This window comes from Platalea leucorodia, assembly GCF_965183815.1.
Source record: "Platalea leucorodia genome assembly, chromosome: 18".
Lineage (NCBI taxonomy): Eukaryota > Metazoa > Chordata > Aves > Pelecaniformes > Threskiornithidae > Platalea > Platalea leucorodia.
In genome coordinates, this window is record NC_138840.1 from 5,686,161 (window position 1) to 5,699,787 (window position 13,627).

At 55.0% G+C, this 13,627-nt stretch overlaps 2 protein-coding genes across 2 annotated transcripts; one reads left to right on the plus strand and one right to left on the minus strand.

Annotated features, from left to right (window-relative positions):
* Window positions 1-1,190: 1,190 nt before the first annotated feature.
* Window positions 1,191-5,007, plus strand: YRDC (yrdC N6-threonylcarbamoyltransferase domain containing; the record flags this gene model as incomplete). Its single annotated transcript, XM_082329308.1, has 6 exons — window positions 1,191-1,353; window positions 1,583-1,778; window positions 2,072-2,186; window positions 2,528-2,647; window positions 3,369-3,511; window positions 3,860-5,007. The coding sequence occupies 6 exons, from the start codon at window positions 1,191-1,193 to the stop codon at window positions 3,921-3,923; spliced, it is 801 nt and encodes a 266-aa protein (XP_082185434.1). The 3' UTR covers window positions 3,924-5,007.
* Window positions 5,008-5,806: 799 nt separating this feature from the next.
* On the minus strand, window positions 5,807-8,233 carry MANEAL (mannosidase endo-alpha like; the record flags this gene model as incomplete). Its single annotated transcript, XM_082329745.1, is given in 9 exon segments — window positions 5,807-5,910; window positions 5,913-6,063; window positions 6,065-6,319; window positions 6,323-6,422; window positions 6,869-6,946; window positions 7,361-7,481; window positions 8,012-8,119; window positions 8,122-8,170; window positions 8,174-8,233. Coding segments are annotated over 9 exon segments (1,026 nt in total).
* Window positions 8,234-13,627: the final 5,394 nt, after the last annotated feature.

The following is a 13,627-nucleotide window of genomic DNA, read 5'->3' on the forward strand; positions in this document are numbered from 1 at the left end:
CTGTGGTAAAGACGGTATTTTAGTACCTAAACCTCTCAAAGTGGGGATGCTAAGTACTTTCCAATAAAGAGGATGGGAACTTTGGGGAAAGCTCGTGGCAATAAGGAAAACAGACTGAATCTCCGCTCTGAATAAATCAAAGCTTTCAGTGTAGCAAACTGTTTTCATGTGGCAAAAAACCCCACTCCAACAGCCGAGGGGCACCTCCCACCCCCAGACCTCCAGGCTGGGCCGGCCGTGGTTTGTTCGTACCTCTCGGATCGAGCATCTATGACTTCAGGATTGTGCTTATCATCGGAGACGGAGGTGCTACCCACACAACAACGCACAGCGGTCATGCTTCTCCAGCCCTTCTAAAATCCAGTCAGTCGTTACCTAGTCCTGGTCCCGTTAACAGTCGAGGACAGAGTCAACATCTGAGACAAACTGGTGCAAGCTGTTTGGAGGCTGTGCCTCCTTCGGTAAGCAGCAGCTAACCTCTACACAGGCAGGGGGGATGCGATACAGACTAAGCCAACATTGCTTTATTTGAAAGTGCAAATTTAGTAAGATAAGGTCTCGGTGCAACAAGAGAAATCAAAGTCCAAGGCCACAACCGAGGGACTCGGCCACGTTCGCTGACTTATCAGTCTTTGGCTTTTCCCCCGGCACTAACGGGTAAGGCTTTTTCTGAGCCTGTAGCTGGGCAAAAACCTTTGGTGGCTCCTGGCTCTGCGCTGGCACCGCCGTGCTCGGACGAGCTCCCGCAGCCGCTCCCGGGCGGCCCCGCCGAGGCTCCGCAGGGCTCCGCGTCCCCCTCGCCGCCGGGCCCGGAGCTCCCCGCGGCCGAGGCGGGGCCGGAGCTGAGGCAGGGCGGGCGGCAGCCAGCGCGCAGGGCGGCCTGCAGGGCGGCCATCTCCGCCCTCAGCTCCTCGCAGGCGGCCATGCGGGCCCGCAGGTGCCGCTGCCGGGCCTCCAGCAGGCGCCGCAGCCTCCTCAGGTCGTTCTCCACCTGCGGCGGAGACAGCGGTCACGGTGTGGCCCCCTCCGGGCCGTGTCCCCCCGCCCCGGCCCCCGGCACCCACCCCGGGCCGCCCCCCGGGCCCCGCCGCCTCCATCCCGCCCCGCGTCGCCATGGGAACGGCCGCGGCCGCCACGCCTCCGGATGTGCGTCACCGCGCCGCCCGGTGCAGGCCGGAAGCGGCTCTTGTATGCTGAGCGCGCGGCTGGCGGCGCTGGCGCGGGCCGGGGAAGCAGCGCCGGGCCTAGGCCTGAGCGCGGGCCTAGGCCTGGGTGCGGGTTTAGGCCCAGGCCGCGCCTGCGGCGCCCGCCTGCTGCTGCCGCCCGGTGGCGCGGTCCAGCCGGACCCGCAAGGTGCGGGTGGGGTACCCGGGGGAGGGGCGAGGCCGGGTCCGGAGGGAGGCTGGGCCGGGAGGGGAGCCGGGGCTGGTGGCGGTGCGGCCCGGCAGCGCGGGAGGCCCGGGGGTTGGGGTGGGGTGGGCTGGGCTGGGCTGGGCTGGGCTGGGCTGGGGGGGGGGGCGGAGGCCCCGGGCCGGTAGCGGGGGGTGCCGGGCCGCCCCGCTGACCCGCCGGTGCCGGCCAGGCTGGAGGGAGGCGGTGGCGGCCGCTGTCGGTGCCCTGCAGGCGGGCGGGCTGGTGGCGGTGCCGACGGACACGGTGTACGGCGTGGCGTGCCTGGCCCAGGACTCCGGCGCCGTGCGGAGCATCTACAGCCTGAAGGGGCGGAACGGGAGGAAGCCGCTGGCCATCTGCCTCGGGGACGTGGACCGCCTCTACAGGTGGGTCGGGCTGCGGAGCCCCCCGGTCTCTGCCCGGCTCCGAAAGGCCTCGTACGGTACCGACAGCCGTGTGCGAGCGAGGCTGCCCGGAGGGCCCAGAGACACCGCGCTTCCCACGGGGGCCGGGGGCTGCCCGGTGCCGTTTGCGGCGGGGAGCGGCTGCTTTGTGCTTACCGTGCTGCAGAGGGGACCGAGGGGACGGGCTGCGCTGGAGCTGCCTGGCAGTGCCCAGCACCAGGGGTCTGGGTGAAGCTGTGCCAGCCGCCTTTAACGCGCTTCCTCTTGCCATGTAGGTACTGCCAGGTGGACGTGCCGGACGAGTTGTTGCGAGACCTGCTTCCAGGGCCTGTGACCCTGGTCTTAAAGCGTTCAGAAGAACTAAATAAAGACTTGAATCCCTTCACATCGGTAGGTCTTTGCTGCGGGATACATCTGTGTGGTTTTGAGAGACAATATGCCGTTTTGTGTTTCTGCTGTAGTAGTTTTTGTTCTTGTGTGTGTGTTTAGCGTGCTTGGCGTTTTCCCAAAGCTGGTCCCTGTGCTGTCGTGCTCCCCGTGACTTATTTGAACGCGGCATAACCCAGCATTAGGGGCTAACTGATGAAGGCCCGTCTCTCATTATTGTTAGTTCCGCAGGTGTTGATGTATTGATTCTCTAGCGTATCAGCCTTTAAGTCAAGAGGGCTTTAGGCAATGCAAGATTAAAAACGGTTACTGCGTGTAAAACCATGCTCCCTTCTTCCTTGCAGCTGGTTGGTGTTCGTATTCCAAACCACCCTTTTATCAGGGAGTTGGCACGAGCTTGCTCTGGACCACTGGCTTTAACGAGTGCTAACATCAGCTCTCAGGCGAGCACGCTGACGGTTTCGGTAAGGCTGTTTTTGCCACTAAGTGACGTTATTGTGGTAGTCCATCAGAGTCCCAGGCTCTCAAAACTGGAAGCCAGCTTTAGCAATAAAATAAGGATTTCTCTGCTGCTATTATTATTTTTTTAATGATAATCTGTAGTTAAAGCAGATATATGGTGTGGGGTAGCTGTCTTGCTGTGATCCTCACCTTAAAAAGCAAGGAGGGCAGAGCTGGAAAGTAATATTTAAAGGCTTAGATGCAGTTTTTGAAGTGGGCGCCAAATCTGAAAGATGGAAATTGCTGTAGGAGGGACGGCTGTGGAATGAGACTGCTGCTGTCTGTACAGCTCCTTGCAGCCTGGTAACTGTCACTCAAGGAGATGTCTTTTTGCAAAAGCTTGTGACCCTGGTGATGGTGCTGTTGGGTGTAGTGCCAGACAGACAGCCTGTCCTCGCTCCCAAATGTCTGATAGACTCCTAGCTTTTTTTGTGCGCTCCTCAATAAGCAGTGGTGCAGCTAAGAAGTCTCCAACCTGAGAATCTGTGCGGCTCTCCTGCATGTCTGAGATAAATCTGTTCTCAGAAATCAAACCGGGATGTGTTCGTGACAGAAAAACAGTGAGCTGACCTGACAGAGGAAGGGGAGAGGGCGCCTCCCTTGACACCGGAACGTCCAGTAGTGTCTGTTAAAACATGATTGCAAACCATCTTCAGGACTGTTAGCCACATCTCTTTCTTTCAGGAATTCCAAGAGCTGTGGCCTCAGTTGTCCTTAATCATCGATGGAGGCCCGATAGGGGATGTCCAGAGCCCAGAGTGTCGTTTGGGGTCAACTGTGGTTGACTTATCTGTGCCGGGGAAATTCACCATCATCCGTCCCGGCTGGTGAGCACTCTTCTGAATACAACTGTAGCTTTTCCTTCACGTTAAAGGAAATGAAGCTTTCAGGTTAGGGTGGGTTGTGCTTGCTTCTTTTCCCATAGCAGTTGAACCTTCGCATTAATGTTGTTTAGCTTAATTCCCAGCAAGCTCAAAAATCCTGAAAGAGCGCTCCTAATTCCGAGCCCAGGAGACCCCTTTCTAGAAGCTTCTGTGTGAATCACTCTAGTTTCTGGAGTTCATCTTCTCCTTGATTCAAATTGCAGTACTGCGTCTAGCTGATTACTCTTTCCCAGAAAATGCAGTTTAATCCTTAAAACCCCTTTTTTCTGAGTGTTCTGTTTCACCCCACAGTGCACTGACATCTACAGTTGAAATCCTGAGGCAGAAGTATGGCTTGGTACCGGAATCATCCTAAGACGTCAGACTCCGAGGAGGCTCGGCAGAGCTGGTAAAGCTGGGCACCGTGTGCCTGCGCATTCAGGAAATGGGCATTCGTGGCCTTGTTTAATAAGGTCGATGAGTTATGTCAAGGTTAATAAACAAAAGATTTAAAAAAAAAAAAGAGATAAAAAACCAGGACAACAGTTGATGGGTGTCTGTTAATTAGTATCGCATCTGCTATACTCTGAGAAGCCAACCCAAATATGTAGGCTGACCTCTTTGTGCTGCTGTACCATTCCCAAATACCTGTCTGTTTTATTAACGTGATTAGGCCTTTGAAATGCAATAATTTGAATGTTAGACTGTTCTTGGGATGGGATGATGAAGACAGCGTCCGATCCACCCTCCCCTTAACGCTTATTCCATGTGTTTGTTTATTGTATCTGCACTAAAAGAGGAGCAAAGATGGAAAAGAGGTTTTTTGAGCTTTCGTGATATAGCTACGGTGTCCTCTGGCTGTTTTTCTCTGTTCTAAGTGTAACCAAAACCTACTACTGAGATAAAACAGTGCTTTTGAAAATTAACACTATTCAAATGGTCCCTGTCGAGATGAGAGCTGCTCAGAAAGACCTGACTTCCTCCTAATACAAAGAATGAAAACAAGTTCTTAGCGTGCTGATCTTTGTTTTTTAAATGTGGATTTCCCTTTCTTGATTTTGTTCTGAAAACGGTGCTAAGCTGAAGTAAATAGGGAATGGATGAAAGTTGCCTCTGGTATTTATTCTTCATTAAAAAGTAAAGTTTACGGAGCTGCTATTAATTTCAAAACTGGTAAGCAACTTGCATGATTTTGTTATAAATCCTTATTTTTAGACATTGTTGTCCACCACTTTTGATGGACTTAAGTGCTTAGTGAGAACGTGTGTGGAGTCATCATGAATAGAACCTTGTTTCACATCCAGAGCTGCCCCTTCTCATTTTATTGGTGTAGACAAGTATAAATTAATTTTATGGCTGAAGAGTCCAAGCATGGCTAAAATCACAAAAAAGGGAAGGCTAATGAGAGCTGAACCTCTTTCAAAGCACAAATTAATGGTGTTTTCAGTTGCATTTTTATTGCCGATATTTTTTTCTCCTTGGTTCTAAAGGGGATAAAGCAGCTTCAGATGCAAATTTTCAAACCGTGGAACACTAAACAATCAGTTAAGAGCTTTTAGTATAAATCATTGCATTTCCTTGGTTTCCAGCACATACAGGTGGAGTAAATAGTCTCTCGTGTTCCAGCTCTAATTATCTTTAGTTATTTATCTTTAGTTATTTGGGTACAGTGGAGCACAGCGACAGCGCCCACTGCAGAACTCCTTGGTGTAGGAGAGGTTGGATCAAGTAGAGGGTTTGTAACGGCATGGCTTAGTTTCACCTACAGTAGACAATTTGGAGGACTATTTACTCCTCTTTACAGTGAGCTGACAGAGTTGCTAGCGGAGTGAGGGATATGGGATCGCGGCAGGCAGCGGGCCAAGGGCGTACGGTGAAATGCGTGCTGGAACCAGCTAACCATGTCGAACATCACGGAGCATGCACACAGAAGGAAAACCAGATCTTTGGCCCCCCAGGCAGCACCCCTTGTGTATTCCAGAGCAGCTCTGAAAGAGGCATCTGTACTAAATCTGCAGAAAATTAGATTTGGCTGCTGCTTGCAGATTGCCTGCTCCCTGTAACACTTGGCCTGTGAGTCCCTAGCTGGGGCTTACGCAGTCCTTGAGATATTTGCAGATGGCCGCTCGCGTTCAGCGGCCTGGTTAGGCTGAACGCACTGTGGCTGCGTCTCCTCGAGTGCTGCTTTTTTTTCCTGAAGCGCTTCGCTGTGCTGCAGCTTTGTCAGCAGCACGTTTTTCCGAGTAAGGCAAATCCTGGTCACATCAACCACCGCTCTTTCTCTTTGCTGAAATGCTCTGCCTGCCTGCCAGTCGGCTCCAGGTACGTGCTCGGCTGATGAGGAAGGCAGTCGAGATAAAGTTCTCGATCTGGGTGCCCTCGTGCCACTTGTTGAAGGATGTGATGGAGACGATCTCTGGCCTGGCCACGAGAGCAGCCTGCAGAGCTGTTTCATTGTACTTCCCGTTGACTCTGTTCCGAGTGTTGTGGTTCTTCCAGGGGTGAACGCTGGTGTCGGATGTAGCCTGGGCCAACGCTGGGGATGAACATCGGGTTGTTGGAGTTGCAGAAGGCTTTGATTGCTTTCCAGTTCTGGTGGGATGAGCCAAAAGAGAAACCGTTGGATGCGAAGTATGTGTACATGCCATCGTACCCTGTGGAGAGGGTATCGTGCTTGTGTCCCTCCTCCACCAGCAGCGCTATGAACACAGCGTCGTAAGCGGTGTCGCGGACAGAGTGAGAGTGGGAGCCTGACGCTGTGAGAAGGTTGGCCTAGGATTCAGCCGGCGTCAAGTAGGAATCGTAGATACAAAACAGCGGGACACTCTCGCCGGTGCTGGACTTGTACTTGTAAAAAGCTGCATGTGATCTGTATCTGGAGGAGAGCACAAAGCTTTTTCAGAGGCTGGGGCGATGAGCCCTCAGCAGGCGTTTCCATTATAAGGCACGCATGGCGGGATACTTGCTTTGCTGTAGGGGCCTCCTTTCCCAGAACCTTTGTCTCCGTCTTCATGGGATCGTCTGTGCCTGCTCCTTTCCTTTTTAAAAGAAAGGGTAGAGGTGCCAGCCCATGGGTGATAAGCTTAGAAACGAGCAGAAAGCAATTTTGGGTTCTGAAGGCAAGGTATTGAAGTGCCGGGGAAAGCGGGATTTGATTATGACCCCTGCCCGGTATCGCCCTGTTGGCTCGCTCTAGGCAGCTCCCTCCTCTGCGCGCTGGTTTTTGGATACTATTCTGATGCATTTAATTCAAAGTTCTGCACGCTGTTTGTGTTTAAAGCAACGCTGCACAGCTGGGTTTAGCCTACATGAAAAACTTACTTGTCCGTGATGTATTTGATATCCTGATGCACAGCGTGGTCATCGCGCCCTTTGTATGGCTGGATATGAAAGGCAGCCCTCAAAAGAGACTACGGAGGTGATTATTTTCATCGCACTGGCATTGCTTCCTCTGCACCCTGACCTCCCACGAGACCCTAGGTCTGCTGTAAAGGACCTTCTGTCACCCGCCGTGGGCAGACTGGGAGGACCCCTGCACGACACATGCGGAATACAGCAGTCGGTGAAGTCAGGGCTTTCACTAGCATTCCCTAATGCTAGTGAAAAGTAAACTGAAAATCCCAATTATTAAGAAGAGGAAAAGCGCTGTATTTAGCTATTGAAAAATTGCTGCCAGTGTCTTAAACGCGAGTACTCGTTTCTTTTAACTCGTTTCTTTTAACGCAGTCACCGAAGCAGAGGAGCAGGGCCCCTGCCCAAGCCCAGCATCGGCTTCGTGCTGAACGGCGAGTTTAATGGCCTCCAAGAGCAGACAAGAGCCCTCCCTGTATGGCGTATCTGTGCGCAGCGTCCGGTATGGAGGGCGCGAGGCCGTCCGACGGCTCCCCGTTGTCGTCCGCTAGGCTGGGTGGGTACCAGGGCAGGACCAGCGCTCCTACAGCGGCATGTAACAGAGCAGGTCGTGGTCAAGTGTGTTTTGTTCCTAAACTTTTCCTCTTCCCGTGCATCAGCGCTGCAGTAAACATTTCTGGTCCTCCTAATGCTTTAGAAGACCTGTGGTGTTTAAGCTGTGGTTACGAGACCCTGTAATCAGAGCCGCTGCCTCCGAGGTGGCTGTCGGGGGGCCTTGGGTGCTGGCAGCGCTCTGCGGGGTGGTGGGGGAGAGCGGGGAGAGGGGCTGGGTGCGGGGGCACGGCGGGGGATGCCGAGGGGCGCTGCTGCCCGGCGATGGGGTAGCACAGCGCGGCGGAGGGGAGCGACTGCAGCTGCTTGAGTTGTGGCCCTGGTGATGCCATGTGGGGCTCGGGGGCTGGTGTGTGCCTGTGCCTGCCGCAGCCCCCCGGGGTTGGTGTCCAGGGGGCTCGGGGCTGCCTGCTTCCCTTGGGGGACGGGGCTGGCAGGCTGGCACGGGGGCTCTTGCCGCCCATGTGGGGCTGGGGGTCCGTCGGGGCCGGTGGTGCATAACAGTGGTGGTGGCGCGGAGCTGGCCCATGTGCTCATCCAGCATCGCTACAGGGTAGAAGCTGGAGCCGATGTCGTTGGGCGGGCGGTGGTACCTGCGGGGGAAGCCGCCGAGACCTGGGGGTCCCAGTGCCCGTGCCGCCCCTTGAAGCATGGGCTGCCCTACCAGGCATTGAAGGTGTGCAGGTCGTAGCAGGGGCCGCCTGCTGTGGGACCGGGGCGCATCTCCGGTGGGTCCCCCCATGCGGGCAGCGCTGGGGGCTGATCTCCTGTGGGACTGACGATGCTCGGACCGGCCGCAGCCCCCGGTGGGAGGGCGGTGGCGAGAGGGCAGGGATGCCCGATGATGGGGAAGGGCAGGGGCTGCTGTCTGTGCTTGGTTCCCAACCCTTGAAACGAGTGGTTGATGAAGGACTAGACTTACTGGAGGAAAGGAAAACATGCTCCAGCAAACACTGAAATGTGACTATCCGAGCTGTTAAAGGAAATAACATTTTAATTGGGTGAATCTGTTATGCACAAATGTTACAGGCGATAAAGCTCCTGCTAAATGGAAACCCAGTAATGAGATGAACCTGTCGAGGGAACAAATTGCCTGCATATCAGAAACAGGCTTCCGAGGCACCCCAGCGGCTTTGGGGCTTCCATTATTTCACTTGGCTGACGCTCATGCCGCCCCACGGCACTGGAGCCTTCTGGCAGCGTTCCCTCACCACGGCCACCCATGCAGAGCGGTGGTCTGCGGGAGGAGTGTGGGTAAGCGTTAGCGAGCTGTAGAAACAGCTCGAAGTTTGCCTTGCAGAGCTTTCGGTGGGTTTTGGCTGGGTTAGGTGTGTGCAAGAACTAACTGTGGGCTGGGTGCCAGGTTGGCAGCAGTGGTTCTGGTGGGACATCAGTGGAAAGGGGTGTTGGGGTCCCAGTTCTGGCTGGCTGGTGTGCTGGGACTCCAGCGAGGAAAGTGCCTGGCCAGCCCTGGCGTAATCCTGTGTGCTGCTGTATTGCCCTGGTACGTTTTGGCCTCTAAAATCCCTGTGACTGGTGCCACCTGAGTTTGCCGAAGAGATCTGGCAAACTTCTCCCTGTTGTTGGTACGCCAGCCCTGCTCTGGAGGTGACGCCCGCTCCTCTCTTCCTGGGGACAGCAGCGTCCTGTCCGAGGCAGCTGTTTCAAGTCCCAGTCCCAGCTGTATTTCATGCTTCGCCGTATGTGGATGCTACAAGCAGCACAGAGCCAGTTTTGGAAGAGCGGCAAGGAACATCCCCCCCGCTCAGATGAGCAGTTATTTGTAAAACAGGAAACCTCATCTTTGTCCTCTGTCTCACCTGGGCGTAGGGCATGAGCGCTGCTGGAGCCTGAGCTCTGCACGCATGGGACTTGCTCTCGGAATACTTCATCTCTGTGTACAAATACCGTACAAATGCTGTACTCAAAGGAGTGGAAAGAGGCGTCCAGCTCTTACCTCTCCAGTTCCTGGATCTATTTGGTCAGAACACAAGCGCAGCTGTACCTTCCTAAGGAAGCTGCTCCACCTGACTGCAGAGGGAGACCAGAAACCACGGTGCAAATGTACTTTAGTGGCTCAGAGAATATAAGGCAAGAAAAGCTTCTCCTGCTTCCCCCGTTTATTTTTCAAATCTCTTCAAGAGCAGCGTGATAATTTTGGAGGTCTGATTTACGCTTGGGGGTGCCGCTCCTGTACGTTTATTCATCAGCTCACATCTGCTTGGGCTTCTTCAGGGACTCGGTGAGCTTCGTTCCCCCCTTTGCCTCTCGCTGGCTGTCATCTGCTGGAGATGAGGTCACTTTTTAATCTCATTTCGCGGCTGCCAGTTGTGGGTGCAGTGAGCGTCGTGCTGAGCCAGCTAGCTCAGGAAGCCAGCGGTGCTGTGTTCCTAGTCTTTTCTGAGGCATTTTTCTTTCGCTTATGCAAAGGACGCTGCTGTTTGTGACCTCCCGGTTGGCAGACCCTTACGCCTGAGCATGCTAGAGCCACCAAGAACCAGCTGCGGGGCAGGAGGCAGTCGGGCTAAACGCGACTGCTTTTTGGTGGACAGTTTTAAATTGCTCTATTCAGTCCATCGTCCCACAGGTAGCTGCTGTCATTTTCTTTCAAATAGCTACCTTCGGGCGGCTTGGAGAGGTCAGGCTGCAGAGGGTGGATGCTCCAGGGAGGTGGGAAGAGCTTTCTCTATCCGGTGCCAAGGACAAGGGTACTGGACAGAAATCTGCAGACCAGTGAATTTGCTGTCACTCTTCTCCCTCTGTGAGTTCAACACCTCTAGAAACTGTCTTTGAAGTTTAATTTATGAACTGGCAGATGAAGGAGCTGAAGGCAGGGCAGAACCATCTCAATAAAAATGATTTGGAAGCAACGAGGAAGGGGCGCACGGTATACGAGTTGGGATCTTTGGGTCTAACAGCCACATCCAACCGGGTAAAATGGTGGTGTGGCTCTGTCTGGGCCTCCGCTGCTTGTGTGATTTGTGTTCCAGCAGCATGGCAAGGATCAGCTTTTACTGGAGTCCTGTCCCTGAGCCCACCCGACTCAACCACCCTGCAGTGCAGAAGGCCCAGAAACACAAGTTCCCCAAAATTACTGCACCAGGGCACTTCTCACTCCTGCATCGCTGGAGATGACGCTTGTCCTCAGTGACCCTCCCGCTGGCTTCCCTGATGCCTCCGTCCGTACAGGTTTGTTCTCCGAGCAGCCCGGTGAGCCAAGCTGGACCTCCAGCCTTTTCCTTCTGGGGTGGCCGAGCTGCCGGAGCCGTGTCTCCCACCACTAGATAGTGCTAGGCCACCGCAGGGAGCCTTCGAGCCGGCGGCAGTACGGGCAGCCGGTGTGTACGGTTGCTTAAAAGCATTAATAAGGGAGTGCTGCGCTGGGGCTGTGCCGACACGGGCTCGGTGTGGCGCAGATGGCGGCTTGCGTGCTGAGCCGCCCGCTGCAGGCGAGCAGCTGCCGGGGAGGGCAGGACGCGGTGCTGCTCTCCTGCCTCTGCCTGGTCTTTGCAAAGCCCATGCTGGGATGATTTTTCCTAGTCTCTGAGTGCCATGGAGCAGTTATGTGTCTTTATTGCTCATGAGCAGCTGTCTCAGTCGCTGCTAATGGACTGTAATACACCCAGAGCTGACCCCAAAATGATGTCTTCACGGAAATTGCCTGTTTGTGCAGCTTCTGCTGTAAAAGCCCAGAAGCACCAGGCTGGGTGAGTTACTGTCATCTGCAAAGTGTGTGCGTGAGGAGTCTCTGGGTGCTTCCCCTTCCCTGAGCCTTTGCTAAGAGCCTTGCTCTTACCTCGTCTTTCCAAAACGGATATCCTGCAGGATGGAGGGCCCGAGGGAGATAAAAGAGGGATCACTTCCCTTTGCCTGCCTGCGCAGGACCCTCTCCCCTCCATGACTGTCCCCGCGGTGCGGAGAGGCACTGCTCCGAGCAGAGGGCATGACTCGGTGGGGGGGACAGAGCAGGGCACAGGGGTCCCTCCGTGGGCCCCGGCAGGCAGCGGGCGCGGGCGGTCTGCTCTCCACAGCCCCTGGTTCGCACCGATGCTGAACAGAGCCAGAGTCACGCTGTGGCGTGGATGTAAAGGCTGTTTGGGGGCTCGCTGTAACGTCTCACCATAGCGAGCAATTTCCCTACTGATTCTGCTCCCTCTCTATTTGCATGGTGAGCTTACCCCCGCCGTCTCGTTCCTTAGCTCATCAGCTATTCATTGATCTTCGCCGGGCTCCTCCAGCACTCATTCATCACTCTCGCGCCCGCCATCCACTTTCCAAATGTTTCCTATTTTTCTGGTGATGTATTTCCCTGTTCAGACAAGCTAATCTTGTGCCATCAATAATCAGGGTGCAGCTGTGCTCCTGACCTCCGTGCCGGCACGGGCACGCGGCTCTGCCCTGCGTGGACGGAGCCAGCCGAGCCGCAGGGACGCCGGGAGAGCGGTGCAGCCGCAGGGGCCTCCCAGGAGCCGCTTCCCCGGCTGCTGGGTCTCTGCTGCAGGAGGTCGTCCCTCTCCTTGGGGACTTTGAAGCGTGCAAGATGGAGGTGATGCCCTCGTGGCCAGGAAGGGCTGTTCTCCCATAGCTGGGTGGGGAGCAATGGTCTTGGAGAAGGTGAGGCAAAGCCCTGAGGCAGAGCAGCCTTGCTTGCAGGGGGCTGGGTTTGTGGTCTGCCCCGGGGTGCCCGAAGCCTTGTCTCTGCCACAGCCTGGCGTGGCCTTTGCGAGCAGCCTCGGTGGGCAGAAAACTGGGGGAACGTATCGGCATCTGGGCTGGTGCCTCTGCTTCTGGCTCGTTCCACGCTGCTGGCGGTCAGTGTCCCCGCAAGTGACAGCTTTATTTGTGCCACCGGCATCAAGAGGATGAGGCACGCGTCAGGCGTGGGTGAAATGGCTGGTGCCCTTCTTCCCTTGCAGGAAATGCAAGCGCTATAAATTACTTCTTTCCTCAGGCTTCTGGGTGTCTGCAGGCCACTGTAGCTGTCAGGGTGATGTACTCAGCACCGGCTAAAGCGACCAGCCTTTGTGTCAGCATTTGGGCGCTGTCAGCACCTCTGGAACGCACCAGCACGGAGCAAACCCAGGCTTTGTTGCATATTCCGATGTTCTTGGTACTTTCCAAAACAGGGACCCTGCTGCTACGCCGAGTGACTTTGTGCGAAGGCGCGGTGCCAGGCGCTGTGCGCGCAGCGGGCGGGGGGACGCGGCATCAGGACCGACGGCGATGGCGAGCGTCTGGGACGCTGCAAGCTGCCTGCTGAGATGCGTTGTGGAAATGCACCCATCACCAGTTAGGATGTGCTGATCAGACAAATAGCTTCTGCTGGAGTGGAGAGAGATGCCTTTTTAGATCTTGTAGGTGGAACTATAAACACTTTCATGAGCCAATTCACAGGAGCGGTACAGATCAGGGTGACTCGTGTGTGCAGCCCTTGCTGAAATCACATTGGCGTGAACACTCGGAGCAGGAAATACACGGTTTGCATTTTAATTAGCGCTTGCCCTCCAAATGCAAACGCATCTTTAGAACCTTATTAGCAGAGCCAGTTCAAGCTCATATAGCGATGATTCAAACGAGCAACAACAGACCGGGCAGGCTTAGTCCGTGTTGATATCGGAGGCGAAGCTGCTGAGCGTCTGACCCTTTCCATCCCTGTTGAAGCCGCTGGGGAAAAATGCTGTCAGGGTTTGTGTTTGGAAGCCTTGGCCGAGTAACCGGCTCTGTCTGATGTCCGGCAGTTGCTGGGTAACTCTTGCTTCTCACCGTGGTCTTATCTACTGATGTTTATTGAGTGCTTCCCCGTGTCCGCAATGTCAGCCTTGCTGCTGCGGTTGGTGGCTAAAAGCCTGTGGCTTTTCATACCCTTTTTTATTTTGTGCAGCTGTTCCACGGCAGAGGTGGTTGTGCTGAGAAGTTTTCACAGCGGCTGTAGTTGGAGCACCCTTTACTGTGGCCTCTTGGTTGTCGTTTGCAGTGCTGTAGGAAGCAGGAGATGAATTAGAGCAGCCCAGGAATAACTCCTGTTACAGGAAGGTGCCTCAGAGCATGTTTTTAATTGCTTTAGTATTTTTTACACATTTTTGGCCATCTCTAGCTGTAATTAGAATCAGGAAGTCT